Source organism: Talpa occidentalis, unplaced genomic scaffold (assembly GCF_014898055.3).
Source record: "Talpa occidentalis isolate TD23 unplaced genomic scaffold, MPIMG_talOcc4v2.1 talOcc4.13, whole genome shotgun sequence".
NCBI lineage: Eukaryota > Metazoa > Chordata > Mammalia > Eulipotyphla > Talpidae > Talpa > Talpa occidentalis.
In genome coordinates, this window is record NW_023601322.1 from 39,482,203 (window position 1) to 39,502,252 (window position 20,050).

At 40.2% G+C, this 20,050-nt stretch overlaps 1 protein-coding gene across 3 annotated transcripts in view; it reads right to left on the reverse strand.

Annotated features, from left to right (window-relative positions):
* The window catches only part of RBBP8 (RB binding protein 8, endonuclease), a 74,950-nt gene extending 63,319 nt beyond the window's left edge, over positions 1-11,631 (reverse strand). The window contains exons 1-2 of one of the 3 annotated variants that reach the window (XM_037508741.2): positions 11,535-11,631; positions 7,190-7,397 (exon numbers count right to left, since the gene is read on the reverse strand). In XM_037508741.2, coding sequence (XP_037364638.1) covers positions 7,190-7,298 — 109 coding nt within the window. In that variant the 5' untranslated portion in view covers positions 7,299-7,397; positions 11,535-11,631. Of the gene's footprint in view, positions 1-7,189; positions 7,398-10,852; positions 11,214-11,530 lie in introns of those variants that run through there. The other 2 variants (XM_037508744.2, XM_054694139.1) reach the window with 2 other exon arrangements.
* Positions 11,632-20,050: the final 8,419 nt, after the last annotated feature.

Here is a 20,050-nt window from a genome sequence, read left to right on the forward strand (position 1 = left end):
ATGGTTTCAACTTATAAATTAAAAGCCTGGCAACACCTTTCTTGATAGTGACTTTTTATATACTGCTTAAGTAATTTAACTTCTATCAAAAATACCACTAGTATTTCCATAATTCCCTAATAATTTCAATTCTTAAGTGACAACTATTGTTTTTATGACATGCAGCTAAATTTAAAGTGTGTTTAGTGTGCTCTTAAGATTTAAAGATCTCAAAATGGGCTAATAATTTTTGCGGATTTTATTGAATTTATTGGATGTTAATGCAAATAGTAAAAGAACAGATATGAGTTACTAATCATATTCTTAAAAATGAGGACACAGATGTCATAAAATAAAATTACATGCAATTCCTTTCATTGTTAATTTGTGTAGACTTTAATAGGAATGTAATTTTAGGGGAATTTTTGGTGAAATGTCTGAAAAAACAAAATGGAAGAACAGAATGAATCAAGAAAAATTTATTAAGCTGTCACAGCCAAGAGTCCATTTAGTAAAATTAAGGCATTCTGAAAAGAAATATTCTACATTCCATTTTATTATCTGTGCCTTTAAAGAAACCTGATACTTAAAGAGATTTAACAAATTTAAAAAATTGTATCCAAATGAGTAGTTCACAAAAATTTTTCATATTTAAAAAACTTTGAAATTTTTATTAAATTCCATTAAAATGTGTTAATTGAATTCAAAGATAAAGACTGTATTATCATAACAATGTGTTTAACCCTAATACTAGCAGCATTTGTTGCAAGAGGAATATAAGACACAGAATGAACAATCACGAAAGGATATAATTATCCTAGAGATATAAAAACTCCATAACCAAAGCCTCTGGAATTTTCAACAAAAACGGTCTGGTTTACACACTTCTGTTTTCAATATAAGTTCACAAACTTTATTCCTTCCTAATTGTAATAGAAATGCATCTAGTTTGTTATAGTCGTGTGATCAGTAAACATACTGTTTGAATATAGCATTTTTCTGCTATCATTTTATTATGCAATATAAACTCAAATAAAACAATATAAACTCTAGACACATACAGTAGGGTATTCAGTTACACAGAAGTTCCCATAGACTCGCCTGGATATCTAAATAAAAATTACACATCTCAAGTATTACCACTTGTAGCATTTCTGGCTTTTTGTTTATTTTTTAATGGACGTGAAGTTTTAAAAGTAATGAGTCAATTCTGATTCCTATATATATTTCAAAACCTGCAAAGTCTGGACAAGTCCATGTTTGATGTCTTTCAAATAGCCTCTTATACTGGTCTGTCCAAGTGGATTCTCCACTTTAAAAAAAACTAAGTACCCTTCAGGCATGTCTTTGATGTTATCACATAGTCATAGGATCTAGTTTTATAGGAAACTAAGTAGAACATATTGGGACTATGTTTTATAGGTCCTGTTTGCAGCACATTTGCCTATCCTCACCCAAAATGTTTTTGAATAGCATACAAATTAAAAAAAAATAGTGCTCATGCATTTAATGCCTTTTAAAACCCATCAGTTGTTTCTGTAAATTAACAATAAAATGTTATGATCATAAATGGGTAAAATATACACAAGTAATTTTGACCGTGGAAGTGGCTTGGATCAACATAAAATATACCAGAGGCTGTCTTTTCTCATTAGCTCAAACATGTGTTCACAAAACACATAGATTTTAACTCACAAATGTCAGGAACTGCTATATTCCTTGCCTTAAGTTTTTCAGCATGTACAAACTCTCCTGGGAGTATGATGGCGGTTAGAGCAAAATCATGGGAGTAAACAATTTTAAAGAATTATCTTCTATGTAGTATTTGTTCTATAATCTGACTTATGACATATTGCTCTTATTAAAGAGTAAATTATTTTTCTTGTTGCTTCCTCATCATAAAACAGGTCTCTGAAGACCCAGAAACAAAAGAAACAAAGCAGAAATCTGCTTCACTTAATACAGGGTCAAATATATTATCCTTGTTAAAGTAAGTGTCTAATAATAGAACTGGTGACTTTAAATGGGCATGTATAAAACATCTAAAAGGACAATTCATATGCAATGTTTCTGAAAAACAGGAATAGTAGAGTTAAGTAATGAAGTAGCAAAAATAACAGATTAAAGCATTATGTTCACTAATCATAACAGTACAATAAGCCACATATATTTCTTTTAAAACTAGTAATGAATAAAAACCACAATGCCATTCCTGTAGAATGATTTATTTTTCCTCTCCCAACTTTTTATTGTATTATCTAAAAATAGAAATTTTAAAGTAAATGGATAATAAATTATTTCAAGGCTTTAGGCATACAAAATTTTGATGTTTGCATATATTAAGGGATTTTAAAAGCTAAAGAAAGTGGATCATTGATGCAGCCCAAAAACAGGTATTTCATTCAGGTACCATTTACTGACTCCTTTTTAGCCATGTGCCATTCAAGTTACTTACAGGAATGCTAGTGACTAAGACAGAAACTCTGCACAATAAAAATTTATGAAACAACAGAAAATAATTATTGAGGGATAAAGAATTTAACTTTATGCCTAATATGGCAGAATACTAATTCTCTATCAAAAGTTTAACAAGGGCCTCCCCTAGTGGTGCAGCAGTTGAGCGCTGGGCTGCAAAGCTGTCCTCAGCCTCTGTAGTGCCGGTGTGATCCCCGGCCACCGGAGAGGGTCCCACATGGCGCAACAGACCTCTCCTGCCAAGCCCGCTGCTACCCTCAGCAGTATATTTTGTCAGTCTGCCTGTTCTGCTCCCAGCTCTGGCTCTGGTGAATTCTCTCACCGTCCCACGCTTCTGACTGTACCCAGTGCTTGTATAAATAAATAAATCTTTAAAAAAAAAAAGTTTAATAAAAACTCAAGTATATCTGGGTCCTATTCAAATTATTTAAAATGCTGTATTGACTTTCAGTTAAATATAAGCTTTTTAAATAATATGCAACAGAAACATTCTGATAACAGTTTGAATTTATAGCTGTTCTTACTGGTAAACCTACATGTTGGAGTCACAGCATTATAAACAAAAAGATATTACTGTTCTTCAAAAGAATTTAGAAAATTCCTTTGAATTTCTGTACTTTTTAATAGCTTAAGTAAACTAATCTGCTTCAGATATAAATAGCTCCTAGAAATTGAGATGTCAACATTCCAAGAAAACGAATAAATATACAAACAGTTCACAAAAAGGAAATAAAAATCACCCTTACACATAAACATATTTAATCTTGCTCATAAGAAAAATACAAATTAGAACTTCAATTAAAAAATATCAAAGAAATACGGAGATGTTTTTGAGGTACAGATTTGAATAAACCATGTATAAAAAGACATTTCAGATAATTGGGGAAATTTGAACATGATTATCTAGTTATGTATTTGATAATATTAAGGAATTGGTTTTGCTAGTATGATAATGGCTTTTTTTGTGTGAAAACTACTAATTGATACACACTGAAATATAGATAAAATTACATGAGAGGCTTCTAAGGAACCGAGTGGTAGTAAGCAAAAGTACATGAAATGTAGGTAAAATAATGTATCATGTACTGATAACATTTGATGGGTATATTTTTGTACTTGTGTATTTCACCAAATTAAAAAAGTCTTAAAACTTTAAATTAGAAAACAATATAGACTACTATAAACATAAAAGATAATAAAAGTGGTTACATGTCTGTGTGCATAGAGGGGAATAGGGATAACTTTTCACTGCTTGTATTTTGACATTTTTAGAAAAAAAGCTTGTTATCATAAAATCAATGGGTGAAACAATAACACCATTGATACCTAGATTTCTAAATAAACTCTATGATACCCTGATTGCATCAGCAATCCTCTACTTTGAAAGAGGGTTTTAGTGGAAACAAGGATCCACAGGTATAACAGAGTAATAAAGATGTAGATGAAGAGGCAGAAGTAAACACCAATCTTTCATAACAAAAAACTTAAAGTTTCCAATGTTTATCTCAGCTAGGAATTCAAAAACTAGTATTAAGAAGTAGAATATTTCTGCCAAGTTGTAGGACACCAAACCAACACACAAAAACTAGTTGTATTTTATAAACATCTTGAAAAGGATACAAAGAAAACAATTTAACTTATAGTACCATCAAAGTGAATAAAATAATTAAGAATAAGCTTAGGGCCTCCCTGGTGGCACAAAGGTTAAAGATACAGTGCTACAAAGCGATTGCCAGACACTGCAGAATGAGTTTGATTCCCTGCCAGTGAGCTAACCCACATGGTGCAGCAGACCTCTCAGTTTTGCCCACTGCTCCCCTCAGCAGTGTTATTTCAGTAGATCCGTCTGTTCTGCTCCCCACTCTGTCTCTGGTGAATCCTCTCACCCACCCACCTCTGGCCTACACCCTAGTTCTTGCATGCAGTTTTTTTTTTTTTTTAAAAACTGTTGCAATAGAAAATATATTATACATATTAGGGTATATGTTTATCATTTTGAAAAGAAAAAAATAAGGAATATAACCTTTCCGCTGTGAAAAACATTAACACAATGAAAGGTCAAGCTATAGACTAGAAGAAAAGACTTGCAAATCAAATAGTTATTAAAAGACTTGTATCCAGAGTATAAAAAGAACTCTCAAAACTTAGTAGTGAGGGGGAAAATTCAACATTTAAAAACAGAAGATTTGAACAGACATAGACACCTCACCTGAGAAGACAGAATGACAAATCATCACATAAAACATACCTAACATCATTTACCATTAGGGAAATGCAAATTCAAACTAGGACACTGTAGTACTACACTCCCATTAGAATTGCTAAAATTAGGGCCTCCCTGGTGGCCTAGGGGTTAAGTCTCAGTGCTATCACCACTAAGGCCTGAGTTCAAATCCACAGCCAGGGAACTAACCCACATATGGCAGAGCAGAAGACCTCTCCGATCTCACCCGCTGCTCCCCTTGGGAGTATATTTCAGTAACTCCGCCTGTTGTACTCCATACTCTGTCTCTGGTGAATCCTCTCACTGCCCTGTACCTCTAGCCTACAATCCAGTTCTTCTATGCAAAACAAATAACCCCCCCCCCCACAATGAGATACCATTGCACATCCATTAGAATGGCTACAAAAAACAAAAAAACAAAAAAACAAAAAAAAATCAGGGACTCCTGGTGGCCCAAGGGGTTAAGCAAAGCACTGGGAAGCCATCCACATCCTCTGTAGCACAAGTCCAATCCCTGGCTGGCCAGGGAGCTACCCTCATGGCGCAGCAGACCTCTCCTGACTCACCAGCTGCTCCCCTCAGCAGTGAATTTCAGTCTGCCTGTTCTGTTCACCACTCTGTCTCTGGTGAATCCACTCACCCCCCACACCTCTGGCCTGCATCCCAGCTCTTGTATGCATAAAGAAATCTTTAAAAAAATAAACTCCCATCACCTACCCCATTCCATCTTAGAGCTATACCAAGCGTCTGTATTTCCTTGAATAAAATGTGCTCCACACTTCAATTATAAAGCCTGATCTGACAGCAAGCCTCCTCCCTCCTACACACACTCATTCCCTCATATTTGGTTCGTTCTTTATGTATAAATTCCCTCAAAACTAGGACTGTATGATTCATTCTTATTCATAAAGCCTGGCACATTTAAGTGTCCCCCAAAATATTTCTTAAACAAGTGTTTTCAAGTACATTGGGGCTTGCAAGAAACTTCTCAGGTTCATATACACAACACATTAATGAATAATCAGTCCATTTTCATGAAGTTTCACCAGAAACTAACTTATCATAGAGAAGTTCCAATACAACACACATACTATACTTGAGATTCAGGTGGATCATATTTTAAATGCATGTCAGTATAATGTTACAGCTACAAAGGACTGTAACAGTAACAGTAACCCTACGGTTGTTACTAGGTAATCAACACATTAAAAAAAAAAAATGAGGGGTCACCCTGGTGCGCAGGGTTTAAAGACACAATGCTATCAAGCTATCGCCAGTCACTACAACATGAGTTTGATCCCAGGCCAGGGAGCTAACCCACATAGCACTGGAGACCTCTCCTGTCTCATCTGCTACTCCCCTCAACAGTATATTCCAGTAGATCCACCTGTTCTGCTCCCCACTCTGTCTCTGGTGAGTCCTCTCACTCCTCCACACCTCTGGCCTACATCCCAGTTCTTGTATGCATTAATAAATAAACCTTAAAAAGACAAAACAACAAATGATATAGCAAGGATTTCCTACCTTCCTACACATGGGAAAAATGTATTATGTTAAAAATCACAGAATTAAATATATTAAAACTTAATATCAAACTTTGAGCTTAGTTTTAATACATGATTCCTTTATATGTAGTACATCTTAACATCTTCATAAATATGTATACTCTCATCCCAGGCACAACTGCTCAATTTCCTGTAAAACTGTATTTCATATAAATCTTTAAGCTCCTATTTTGTTATACTATAATTATCTGTGTACATGTTTTTTTTTAAACATTTATTTATGTATGCATACAAGAACTGGAGTACAGGCCATAGGTGTGGGGGGTGAGATGATTTACCAGAGACAGAGTGGAGAACAGAATAGGTGGACTGACAGAAATACAATGCTGAGGGAAGCAGTGGGTGAGTCAGGAGAGGTCTGCGGTGCCATGTCAGTAGCTTCCTGGCTGGGTGTCGAACTGTGCTGCAGTGGCTGTGGATAGCTTCACAGGTTGCGTCTTAATCCCTTGTGCCAGCAGGGAGGTCCTGTGTACATGATTCTATGTCTAGTAGATTGCAAGCTCTTTGAGGGCAGACTGCCATTCATTTTTGTCTCTCAGTTCTTGGGCACAAATAGAATCATGAGTATTAGTAGAATGACTTATGCAGTACTTAATGTGTCTATAAATAATCCTGTGAATAACTTGCAGCAGAAAATTAAATTTGGAGATGATGTAACTTAGCTGAGATCAAGTAAATAATGAAACAGACTCAAATTCAGGTCTTCAGTGAACAATCTCTATGTCCCTTCTACCACATCATACGTATTACACGTGTAGTTAACTATTATTACAAGTTGTGCAAGAACTACATCCTGTAGTTGTCATTTATTGTGAAAAAACAACCACCACAAAAGTGAATCATAAAAAATTATAGTAAACATTAAAATGAGAATTCTGAACTATCATAGGAAGTTATTTATTATACTTACAGTCCTAACAGAACACTATTGTATTTAAGATTTTACCTTGTACTTCTTTATCATGATATTCCTTTAGTTTTGTCCAAAGCTCCTTAAAATCATTAGATATATCTGCAGAAGTAGGGCTTCCACAACTGCTTCCGGAGATGTTCATCTTGCTAAATATGCTTCACACTTCTTTTTGCCTTGTGTTTTCTAAGCTTTTTCTGTTACATTATATAGGTATGAAGTTGTCTTTGGATACTTGAAATACCTGAAATGACAGATTGTTAACATTAGTTAATTTCATTTGTCTTTATGTAATTTGAAATCAGGGTGATGTTAAGCTAAGCAAACTATTCTCATGTTTTCCTTATTTACCAACAATTACTTTGAGAACCTGGGTGATGGGAAGTGAAAAAGAAGTAATTATGGTGAGAAAAGCTCTGATTTCAGTTGTTTACCCTTCAGTTATCCTAAATTTCAAGCAAAATTTCTTATGCCTGCTAGAAAGAAGTAATTAGTTAAACTGATAATTCTGCTACTGAGGTCTATAATCATTCATGGTCAGTACTGATTTACCATTACAAAAAAATATATTGCTCTTTAACTTTGAATTGATATGAAATGCAACAACATAAGAGCAACTTCTCTAAAAAAGACATTCAGATAGCTTATAGACACAAGGAAAAATGTTCAACAGCACTTTAGGGAAATGCAAATCAAAACCACAATGAGATATTACCTCCTTTCAGGGAAGAATGGCCTATTATCAAAAAGAATGGAAACTAGAAGTGCTCACAAAGATGTGGAGAAAAAGGAATACTTATATATTGTTAGCGGGAATGTTAATTTAGTGCAGCCTCTTTAGAAAATGGTATGGAGATTTCCTTTTTTTTTAAGATTTATTTATTTATGCATACAAGAACTGGGGTAAAGGCCAGAGGTGTGGGGGTGGGGGGGTCGGTGAGAGGATTCACCAGAGACAGAGTGGGGAACAGAACAGGGGGACTGACTGAAATACACTGCTAAGGGGAGCAGCAGGAGAGATAGGAGAGGTCTGCTGCGCCATGTGGGTCACCTCCCTGGCCGGGGATCAAACGCATGCTTGCAGTGGCTGCGGATAGCTTCATAGTGCTGCAACTTAACCCCCTGAGCCACCAGGGTTGCCCCCAGTATGGAGATTTCTTAACAAAATAAAAATGGAAATACCATAGAACCCAGCAATACCACTCCTGTGTATTTATCCCAAGAATATGAATACTGTAATATATGCAGTCCTATGTTCACAGCAGCATTATTCCCAATAGCTAAGTGGTGGGACCAACTTAAATGCTGAACAGTTGACTGTATGAAAGAAATTATGGGTACACTCAATGGGATACTACTCCGTTATTAAGAAAGATGACATCGGGCCTCCCCTCGTGGCGCAGGCGGTTGAGGGCAGCACTGTGAAGCTGTCTGCAGTCTCTGCAGCGCCGGGTTCCCAGCCGGCCGGTGAGGGTCCCACATGGCGCGGCACAGACCTCTCCTGTCTTGCCAGCTGCTCCCCTCAGCAGTGTATTTTGTCAGTCTGCCTGTTCTGTTCCCTGCTCTGTTTCTGGTGAATCCTCTCACCTTCCCACGCATCTGGCCCATACCCTGGTTCTTGTATAATAAATAAATAAATCTTAAAAAAAAAAAAAAAAAGGAAAGATGACATCTTGCCTTTTGGGACAACACGGATAAAATTTGAGGGGATTAGCACAGTAATAAAAGTGAGAAAGTGAAAGGCAGTTACAGGGTGGTTTCACTTATTTGTAGAATATAACCAAAACAAAACACACTGGCAAACCAAGACAAAAATAACAGACTTTAAAAAATATGGTGGTTACCACGGTAAAGGGAAAGAGGAGTGGATGAATAAGTACAAAGGGTAAATTTAATATTTTAAAGGCCCTAGAACTCTGATGGTGGGTGAGTGAAGCATACACACATACAGAGGTGTGAAGTTGTATTTCCCACATTAGACAGTTTTATAAATGAAGGGCAAATCAACAAAATTCATTAAAAAGCATTCACATTTAGGACCTCCCCTGGTGGTGCAGGCGGTTGAGCGCAGCGCTGTGAAGCTGTCCACAGCCTCTGCAGCACCAGTTCAATCCTGGCCAGTCCGCGAGGGTCCCACATGGCGGGGCAGACCTCTCCTGTCTCACCTGCTGCTCCCCTCAGCAGTGTATTTCGTCAGTCTGCCTGTTCTGTTCCCTGCTCTGTTTCTGGAGAATTCTCTCACCCTCCCGCACATCTGGTCTATACCCTGGTTCTTGTATAAAATAAATATATAAATCTTAAAAAAAAAAAAAGCATTCACATTTATACACACACACACACATTCAGCAACACATCATAAAATGGGAAAAGAAATTATGTGATTAACACAAGGGGATCGTAAGAGATTTCTCATCAATCAGTAAGCAAGGGACTCCCTGCTGGCACAGGAGTTGAGGTCTCAGCACTATCATGCTACCATTAGCCACTGCAACATGAGTTCGATCCCAAGCCAGGGAGCTGACGCACATAGAGCAGCAGACCTCTTCTGTCTCACCTACTGTTCCCCTCAGCAGCTTATTTCAGTAGATAGCCCTGTTCCCTACTCTGTCTCTGGTGAATCCGATCTCCCTCCCCCAACCTCCCCACACCTCTGGCCTGCAGCCCAGTTCTTGTATTCATAAATAAAAATAAAATCTTAAAAAATAAAGAGAGCAAGATTACATATAAAAGCCACTTAGTGAACTGTAAAGCACTACAGAAATAAAAATATACTTTTATTACACTTTTCAAAAATTGTAGTTAGACTTTTTGAAACAATCCATTAAAACCAAACATACACAGAATTTTAGATATTAGGGGAATGTTGTTAATTTTTTCGGGTATAAGAATGTGATCATGTAAAAAAAAAAGCCCTATCTGTTAAAGAGACATGTACGGAGGCATTTACAGGTAACACTGTTAGGGGGAAAAGGATGTCCTAAAGCACGCATGGTTGAGGACCCACAGCCAGGCAACCTGTTTTATATCGGGGCTGCTCCGTAACAACACTACAGTATGTTATCACCTGGATTTCCTTTAAAATACTCAAGCTAAACAACAATTGAAAAAATGGATACTGGGTTGAAGATAAAATAAGAAGGGATGAATCTTGATAATTACTGAAGCTGGGTAAGAGATACATTCATAATTCTAAGGTTTCGCTCTTGTTCATTTATTATTTCCATAAAGAAGTTTTAAAAATGAAATTGGTTTAACTTCCCCCAGAGGTTTGCTTGTATTCTGCTATTTCTAGATCCCAAAAGATGAATCAGTGAGCCTATACAATTGACAGTAAGTCATCAGTAATTAAGTGCTAACTGTATGACATAAACTGTGCTGTTTTATATTCACTTTTTACTTAATCTTCAGAATTCTATAAAATAGTTATTATATTAATTTCACTCTTGGGGAAAGAGGTTTAAGAGACTAAATGACTGGTCCAAGGTCACACAGCAGTGGTCAGGAATGGTGATGCCAATTAGCTGTACAACACTTCTATGTAGACAAAAAATAAAGTTTAAAACAAACTTGTAATTACTTTACTAAACAGTTATAAATTCCATCAGTATTAACAGTCCAATGTTTCCACACACACACACAAAAACAATTCATTAATAATAAACTTTAAAGTTCTGGCTCACAAAACTCCTTCCAACCTACTTGGCAAATCCAGCACTTTTTGTTGGCATCTCTCTCTTGACCTTGAACCGTTAGTCGCTGCACGACGGTAAGCCCTAATTTTCCAAAAATGTGCATCCTGCCTCTCAAGTTACGTTCTGGGCTCAAAAGTCTGTGATAAGTTACTACACTTGCATGCCTTCTGTACCAGTATAAACTGCAACAAAATATAAAGCCACTCAACAAAATCTTTCTTTCCTATCCCATACATCATGACAAGAAACATGCCTGGAGCTACCTAACGAACTGACCATGAACCTGCAACGGTGTTCTAACGAGTAAAGCTGGGCTCCAGGCCCTCCCACCCCAGACCTCTGGCCATCAGCCTCCCTGCGCGGGCTGCCCGCAGCAACCCCGCAAAGACAGCGCAGCGGGCGCGGAAAAAGCGCGCCCCGCCTCTCCCGGCGCCGGACCCGAGAGGGCGCATGCGCGGAGCAGGCCCGCCAGTCCCGACCTCGCGCGGGAGACCCGAGATCCCCGCCCCGAGCGCGAACGCGCCTCCCCTCCCGCCCGCCGCGCCCCGGCTCCTGCCTCAGACTCCCCTCGCCCGCCGAGCGGCGGCAGCCTCCCGGGGCCGCGCGCCTGGGGTCAGGGCAGCTCCAGGCAGGAAGTGGCCACCACGACCCAGCGCTCCAGGGGGGGGAAGGAGACCGCCCTTACTCACGGCGTCCAGGGGTGCCTCCCGAAGCCCGCGACGGGGGCGGCGCCTTCTGCGGCGGCGAGGAGAGGCCCGCGCGCGCGCTCGTCCTTCCCTCACCCGAACGCCAGCACCCCGGGCGGGAAAGCCGGGCCCTCGGGGCAGCCCGCGCCTTCCGGGGGCGGGGGACGGCCTGAGGCCGGCCGCCGGACTTGGAGGCGAACGGGCCCGCCCCTCCCGCAGCCCGCGCGACGTCACGCGGGAGTTCCCGCGACGTCAGGCCCCTGCCCCCGACGTCAGGCCCCTGCCCCGACGTCAGGCCCCTGCCCCCGACGCGGAGGGGGCGGCGCCCCTCACGCCCCTGCCCAGGGTCGGGGCCGGCCGCGGTGTCTGCGTCCGGGGGGAAGAGTGGGGCGCCGCCGCTGTGTGCGCGGGAACTGCTCCAGGAGCTGGCGACCGCCACATCTCACTTTTTGTTTTTTTAAGAACATATACCTTTATTTTGCATTTTCATCTTGGTTTTATTCCCCATACAATTCCCACTCCCCCTTATTTTGACCCTAATCCCTCCTCCACACCCCACACCCCCCAGTGTGTCTCTGGTTTATAGTTGCTTGTTGATTTTGATTTTTACTTTATTATAATTAGTCTTTTTCCTGGTCTCTTATTTAGGTTTTCTAAATTCCTGCTATGAGTGAGACCCCATCTCACTTTTTGGATATGCCCTGGAGGAAAGTCGTGCCGTCCCATCTAGAAAACTTACACAAGTCTTGGTGTTACAGCAAACTAGTCGGGAAAGTATGTGTGAGTGACCTGCACCAAAGGGAAAGTTAGAATTAAGGAAGGAGGGAATGAATACAAATCAGTGTAGGCCAGTTTTTGTCTCCCTACAGTTTAGTGACATGACCTGATAGGATCAATATAAAGGCCATGCAGCAAGACATGTATATTTTGCTGAAATTAAATGAAAATTGTCTGGGAACCTGAAATGAGAAATGGGACAACATACTGCTAGAGAATTTATTGTTGTTCACCTTTTCCTACGACTTTATAAAATTAAAATTGATAGCATGTTTTCCTATTTTTCTTAGTTTTCAAAAGGAGCATTTTAGGCCATTAGAAATTCTGCAAATGCAGGGCCTCCCTGGTGGCGCAGGGATTAAAGATAGCGTTATCAAGGTGCAGTAGACCTTCCTTGTTCTGTTCCCCACTCTGTCTCTGGTGAATCCTCTCACCCCCCCCAACTCTGGCCTGTACCCCAGTTCTTGTATGCATAAATAAATCTTCAAAAAAAAGTTAAAAAAATTGAGTCTGAGGGAAAAAAAGCAAACATTGGTTAAAAATGAACAATGAAGTAAAATATATATAAGTAAATAATTTTTTTTTTAAAAAGAAACTGACCAGGTTGGCAGCCTGATTTTGGAATTTCAGCTTCTAGAACTACAAGAAATAAACTTCTGTTGTTTAAACCATCCCTCCCCGCCCCCCCTCCAAAAAAAAAAAAAGAAATTATCGGTACACAATGACCTAACCTGTTCCTATGACCTTTGCCAGTTTGGACTATCCTATCCATTTATGCAAAAAGAATCCAAAGCATCATCTTTCACACCTTTCTTAACCCTCATATCCAATTTGTCACCAAGCTCCATCATTTTTACTTAGCAAGTATCTCCCCCAATCCATCCCCTTTTCTCCACCATGTTTCAGAGTGTTATCTCTTATCTAGTCTGCTGCTAGTCTAATTCCCATGTCCAGCCAACCAACAAACCCACCTAAACCTTTTTCTTCACTGGTATTCAGAAAATTATTTTTGAGCATCTATTCTCAGTTCATGTATATATTTCATTTTACGTTGAATACATTTATTGCTAGAGGATGGTATGTAATGTAATGACTAAGTCACAAACTCAAGAATCAGACCTATGCTTGATTCCTGCTCTTTGTATGTTTTTACTGAGTAAACTTGGACTAGTTTTTTAATGCCTGGATCTCATTTTTCTTACCTGTAAAATGCAGGTAGTAATAGTACCAACCTTACAGTGTTCTAATAAGTGAATGGTAAGTGTTCTAATAAGTGTTCTAATAGGTGGAGTGTTTGGATACACAATATGTGCTCAATAAAAGCTAGACCTTATCAGTACTTCCGATTTAATAGGCTGACACATTTATAAAGGCTTTTTTTAAAAGGATGAGAAAAAAATAGAATAGAAATCTAGTATCTTCCCCTATGTTAAACTGTGCCCACTTTGAGACTAGTTCTCTACAGCATAGCTATGGTGATTTTTATGAAAAATTGATAATGGAACTATTCAGCTTAAACCCACTCAGTGACTTACTGTTACTCCTTGAAGAAAGCCCCATTTAAACTGCCTCTACTGCCTCTCCAGCTTCATTTCCAAACATTTTATTCCAACCATGGTCTCTGGCTTCACTGCCTTTTAGTGTCTCCTAGACCTTTACATATTAAACTTACCCTACCCTTTGCCCTGCTATTTATTAAGTATCTTTTTATCTTGTTTTAATAGCCTCTTCTATTAGAGCCTGGTATAGCACTATGTACCACCCATCTCACACTTCTACAGTTTTAATTATCTTTCCCTAGTAGGCTAACTTTCTTGATGGCAAAATCATGTTTTGTTTACCTTTTTATCTCCGTAAACTACATGAGTGTATGTCGCAGAATCAGTATACTGTGGATAAATGAATGAATTGGGCATTCCTTGAGGGATTTCTCTTTTTAATTTAAGGGGAGCTTTTTAATACATTCAAAAAATCTTAAAATTTTTTTAATAAAGATTTATATTTATTTTATGCAAACAAGAGCTGGGGCAGGCCAGAGGTGTGTGTGTGGGGGCGGGAGGGGTTGGGGGTGGTGAGAGGATTCACCAGAGACAGAGTGGGGAGCAGAACAGGCAGATCTACTTCAATACACTGCTAAGGGGAGCAGTGGGTGAGATGGAAGAGGTCTGCTGCGCCATGTGGATTTGCTCCCTGGCCAGGGATTGAACTCATGCTGCAGTGGCTGGTGATAGCTTGATAGCGCTGACTTTAACCCCTGTGCCACCAGGGAGGCCCTTAAAATTTTCTTTTTTGATGTTTTTGATGTTCACTTTCACAGTGGATATGTTGGACATGTGCATAGATATTTGCCCCCAGCAAGGGCTTTGAGACCCACATGGTAGAAAATTATGAAATTCCAAAGAGCTATGAAAAATATTTTTAATAGAAGTGGCTATTTTGAACTCTTTGTAATACTGTTGTTTCTCATATTTTATGCTTTAGAATAATGCCTCCCAAACATTTTCAATTTGGGACTACTTAGAGAATCAATACTTGAAATACATATTACAAGAAAGGATGAGATTACTTCCAGTCAGAGAGATCCAAAGTTGAGACTCCAGCTACCCCAGGGCCAGCACTGCCACCTTGAGGGCTGGGATTTTGATGGCCTAGCATACTTATACCCCATTGGAGGTCCTTGATTAGGATGCTGTGTGTTGAAATAGTGAAAGTGGTAAATCTAATACCATATATATTTAACTACAGTAAGAAAGTTGTGTGGTAGCAGTAAAATCTCTTGGTATGATCTTCCTAAATTCCTCTTTCCCTTTGTCAACCCTTAGGCAATAAGTTTTATAGGTAAAAATACAACCCGAATCCATTTGCTTCTCACCACCTCTTTTGCATCCATCCTGGTTGAAGCCATCATTATCTCAAGCCATTTTGGCAGCAAAACCATTTTGTTTTTTTAAGAACTATCCTTGTACTTCCACTGTTTTCCCCTGTGTTATTGAAATCCAACAGTAATCGGAGTGGTCCTTTAAAATCTAAGACCTCTGAATCATATACAGTGCTGAAAACAGTATTACCTCAATTAAAAAAAAAATCTGGGCCTCCCTGGTGGCACAGAGGTTAAGTCTCAGCACGATGAAACTAACCACAGCCACTGTAGTACCAGTTCGATCCCCCTGTCTTGCCAACTGCTCCCCTCAGCAGTGTATTTCAGTAGTGTATTTCTTCCTGTTCTGCTCCCCACTCTGTCTCTGGTGAATTCTCTACCCCCCAGCAGCTCTGACCTGCACCCCAGTTCTTATATGCATAAATAAATAAAATCTTATATAAAAAAAATTCTGACACTCCCCTGTTCAAAACCTTCCAGGGTCTTCCTATCACCTTGGAATAATATCCAAACCCCTGTTGATGGATTCAGAGCAAATCAATCACTATATTTTACTGATATTACCTCCGAAAATAGTTTTAAATTAATGCTTTTCTTTCTAAACACAATTTTACTACTTTAGTTTAGCCCCTAATATTTTTTCTCTAGACTATAGCCTCTTTGCTTGCAGTCCTGCTCCCCTTAATCCAGTCTCCACACAGCTGCTAGAGAGCTCAACCATTATCACCAATCCTGGGCACTCCCTTGCCTAAAACCTTTCAGTGGCTCTCCATTTCCTGAAGTTTAAAATGTCGCAGAGCCCCTTTTTAGCCTTGCACACTCTATACCCCACCTTACCCTTTCCCTTCTTTTTTTTTTTTTTAAAAAAAAGATTTATTTATGCATCCAAGAACTGGGGTATATAGGCCAGGGGGTGGAGGGTGAGAATATTCACCAGAGACAGAGTGGGGAGCAGAACAGGCGGATGGACTGAAATACACTGCTGAGGGGAGCAGTGGCTGAGACAGGAAGGTCTACTGTGCCATGTGGGTTACCTCCCTGACTGGGGATAGCTTCATTATGCTGATACTTAACCCCTTGCACCACCAGGGAGGCCCCCTGCCCTCTCCCTTCTGTCATCAGGAAACTTTTAGTTCTCTTTCCTTCCCTTTGCTATTTATCTTGGCTCATATAATCCCCTTCACTTGGAATTATTTCTCCCTGATCCTTTATATGTTACCTTTCTACTTATCCTTGAAGGCTCAGCTTGGGTAGTGCTACTTCCAAGAGTCTAACCTCTCTCTTCACCCTACCTTACTACACTCCCCCACAAATAGCCTCATTCTCTCATATCCCTGGATACATATCTTTCTCACTGCATTTAACACCATTAGATTGTAATTATTTTTACATTTTTGTCTTCCCCAACTAGACTGTAGATTTCTTGATGGCAGAGACTGCTTTCTTTAGTATCTCTAGTTCTTATCAAAGACTATCTAATAGAGCCACATAAATCTTTACATTTCTAGCACCAACTTTTTTTTTTTAAAGTGACATTACTTGATGTAGTTTGTTTAAATCACACTGTTTGCAGTATTTCAACATATAATCAATTGTATGTTGATTATAAGGCTTTTTTAAAATAATTTTTTCAGGGGCAGAGCAACATGGCGGCGAGGAGACGCTGCGAGTAAGATCTCCCATTAAAAAAAGTTAATAGGGAGGAAAAGCGGCAGGTCCCAGTGAGAACTGGGACACGGAAGATAAACGGGTGACGCCAGCGAACTGCCCGAAGAAGAAACTGGCCATAAAAGAGGACTAGAAGGGAGGGAAGCGCAGAACCCTGCTCCCCTCCCCCGCCCACAGAGGCAGCACTCTCCGACCGGCAGAGAGGAGGAAACAACAAACCAAAACGGCCCACAAGAACAAACGACGCAGCAAGCGGGACTGTGAGTGGAAAGGAACTATTGCAGCCACCACACCCCGTGAACGGGAGCTGAGGCGAACCCTGCAGGATCCGCCTCGGCGGTGAGCAAACGGCTCCGGGCGCCATTAGAGAAGAACAAAGACCCCAGGAGACGCGCACACAGCCCGGGCTGCCGGTAAGCTTGCGCTGAGAGCAGTGCGCTTGGCGCGCTTGAAAAGCAAGTGCAGACCAGAATCGCGGCTGCCCAGGTCCCCGCGCCTGCGACCTAGGCTTGCGGGGAGACGACCTAGGCTTGCGGGGAGACGCGCGGAGGTCCTCACTGAGGTGAAGGTCCCTCCCTGAGTGAGCAGGAACCAGGCGCCCAGGCACGGGAGCTGTGCAAAAGGCGCCATTCCCGCGCCACTGAACTGGGCTACAGCCCGCGTCCTGGAACTGAGGGCTTTGAACTGAGACCCGGGGCACGAAAATTCGGGGCGTGGTTTCTCCACGACGGTGGGGCACAAGGCAGACACAGCACCCCAAAGCTGTTGAGGTGTACCCTACCATTCCCGCTCTGTTCTCTGTCCCACGGGGTGGGGGGAGGCGAAAAACAGCCCCCCAAGGACAATAGGAGAGATCTCTGGCGCCACCTAGCGACCAGGGGAAAAAAAAAAGTCACTAACACCCTATAAAACAGGACATTTCTTAAGACTGCTTGAAAAGGGCAGAAGGTTTCTGGAGGACCCAGTGGCCAGCCGGGAAGTTATTCCACGCCAGGCCCCTTCCGACCAGCAGTCTGAGCCCACAGAGGGAGCAGGCACCCACGTCCGGGGCAGACCGGGTGCGCAGAAGAGTGTGCCTGAAACCGGAGGCGCAGGGACTGCATCCCGCTTCGCCATTTGAGAACAGGGACATTTCTTCAGTAAAAACTGCCTAAAACCAGCAGAAAGCTCCCCCAGAAGACAGAGATGGCTCCTGGAAGAGCCAGAGGGGAGCGGAGAAGTTCACCCAAGATGTCAGTCAGTCCGAGCAACACAGTGTCCCAACGCATACGACAAATTAGAAAACAGACAGTAGGGAGTAGAAGAACCACACGCAACCTAAAAACTCCTCAGGAAAGAAGCACACCACAAAAAGAAAACCACTCCCCAGATTGCAACGACAGCAACTTGGAAGAACTTCTGAGCCTTCCAGAAAGAGAATTTAAAATTGCCATGATTAAAAAAGTGATAGATCAGAAGAAGGAAATTGAGTCCCTAAAGAGGGAAGTAAGAGAAATGCAGGAGATCAAAGAATTAATGGAGGAACTAAAGAACTCTGGGAAAAGCAATGAAAGCAGAATAGATGAAATGGAAGAACGAATAAGTAATCTTGAAGACACAGAAATAAAAAGAACCAAAACAGAAAAGGAAAGAGAAGTACGAAGGAAAAAGAATGAAGAAAGACTTCGGGAACTATCTGACTCCATGAGGAAAGGAAATATAAGAGTTATAGGAATTCCAGAAGGAGAGGAGAGAGATGTAGGAACAGAGAAAATATTCATGGATATAATTGAAGAGAACTTCCCAAATGAGAAGAAGGAGCTGAAAATTGATATACAAGAAGCAAGAAGAACACCAAACTTCCACGACGAAAGGAAAAACACAGCAAGACACATAATAGTAAAGCTCCCAAGAATCCAGGACAAGGAAAAAATAATGAAGCTGACAAGAGGGAAGAAACAGATAACATTCAAAGGAAAACCAATCAGGCTGACATCAGACTTCTCTGAAGAAACATTACGGGCAAGGAGAGAGTGGAGGGACATAGTCAACAGACTCCAAGAAAACAGATGCCAACCAAGAATACTCTATCCCGCAAAGCTCTCTTTCCTCCATGAAGAAAGAATATGGACCTTCCCAGACAAAGAGAAACTCCGGAATTTCATTGCGACTAAACCCCCACTCCAAAAAATACTACAAGGAATCCTAAAGCCAGAACCTCAGAGGGACGAATAACAACGAAAGAAGACCAAAAAAAAAAAAAGTTATTAAAAGAATAAATAAATAAAATCAAAGGAAAGACAAACATAATGGCAAATACAGATGCTAACATATCAATATTAACTCTAAATGTAAATGGACTAAACTCTTCAATAAAAAGACACAGAGTTGCAGCCTGGATTAAGAAACAAAACCCAACCTTTTGCTGTCTCCAGGAAACACATTTAGCTACAAAAGATAAAAATAGGCTCAAAGTCAAAGGATGGAAAACAATCCTACAAGCAAATGGGCCAAAAAAGAAAGCAGGAACAGCTATACTTATATCAGATAAAACAGACTTCAAACTCAAAAAAATAAAAAGAGACCCCAATGGTCACTACATTATGATTAAGGGGACAATACTTCAAGAAGAAATAACACTCATTAACATATACTCACCAAACGAAAGAGCACCAAAATATATCAGACAACTGTTGTCCTCTCTGAAAACAGACATCAGAGAAAACACATATGTAGTGGGAGACTTCAACACACCACTATCAACAATGGATAGATCAACAAGACAAAAAATAAGTAAAGAAACTAAAGCTCTAAATAAGGACCTAGAGCATTTGGGCTTAACAGACATCTATAGAACACTAAACCCAAAAAAAAACGGAGTACACATTTTTCTCAAGCGCACATGGATCATTCTCCAGGATCGATCACATACTGGGGCACAAGACAAACATCAACAGATACACCAAGATTGAAATCATACCAACCATCTTTTCTGACCACGAAGGCATCAAACTAGAAATAAATCATAAAAAGAAGGCAAGGAACTATCCTACCTCATGGAGATTAAAAGCCACACTACTGGAAGACCACTGGACTAACGAGGAGATCAAAGAAGAAATTAAAAAATTCTTTGAATTGAATGACAAGGAGGACACCAATATCCTAAATGTATGGGATGCAGCAAAAGCAGTAATAAGAGGAAAATATATAGCAATAG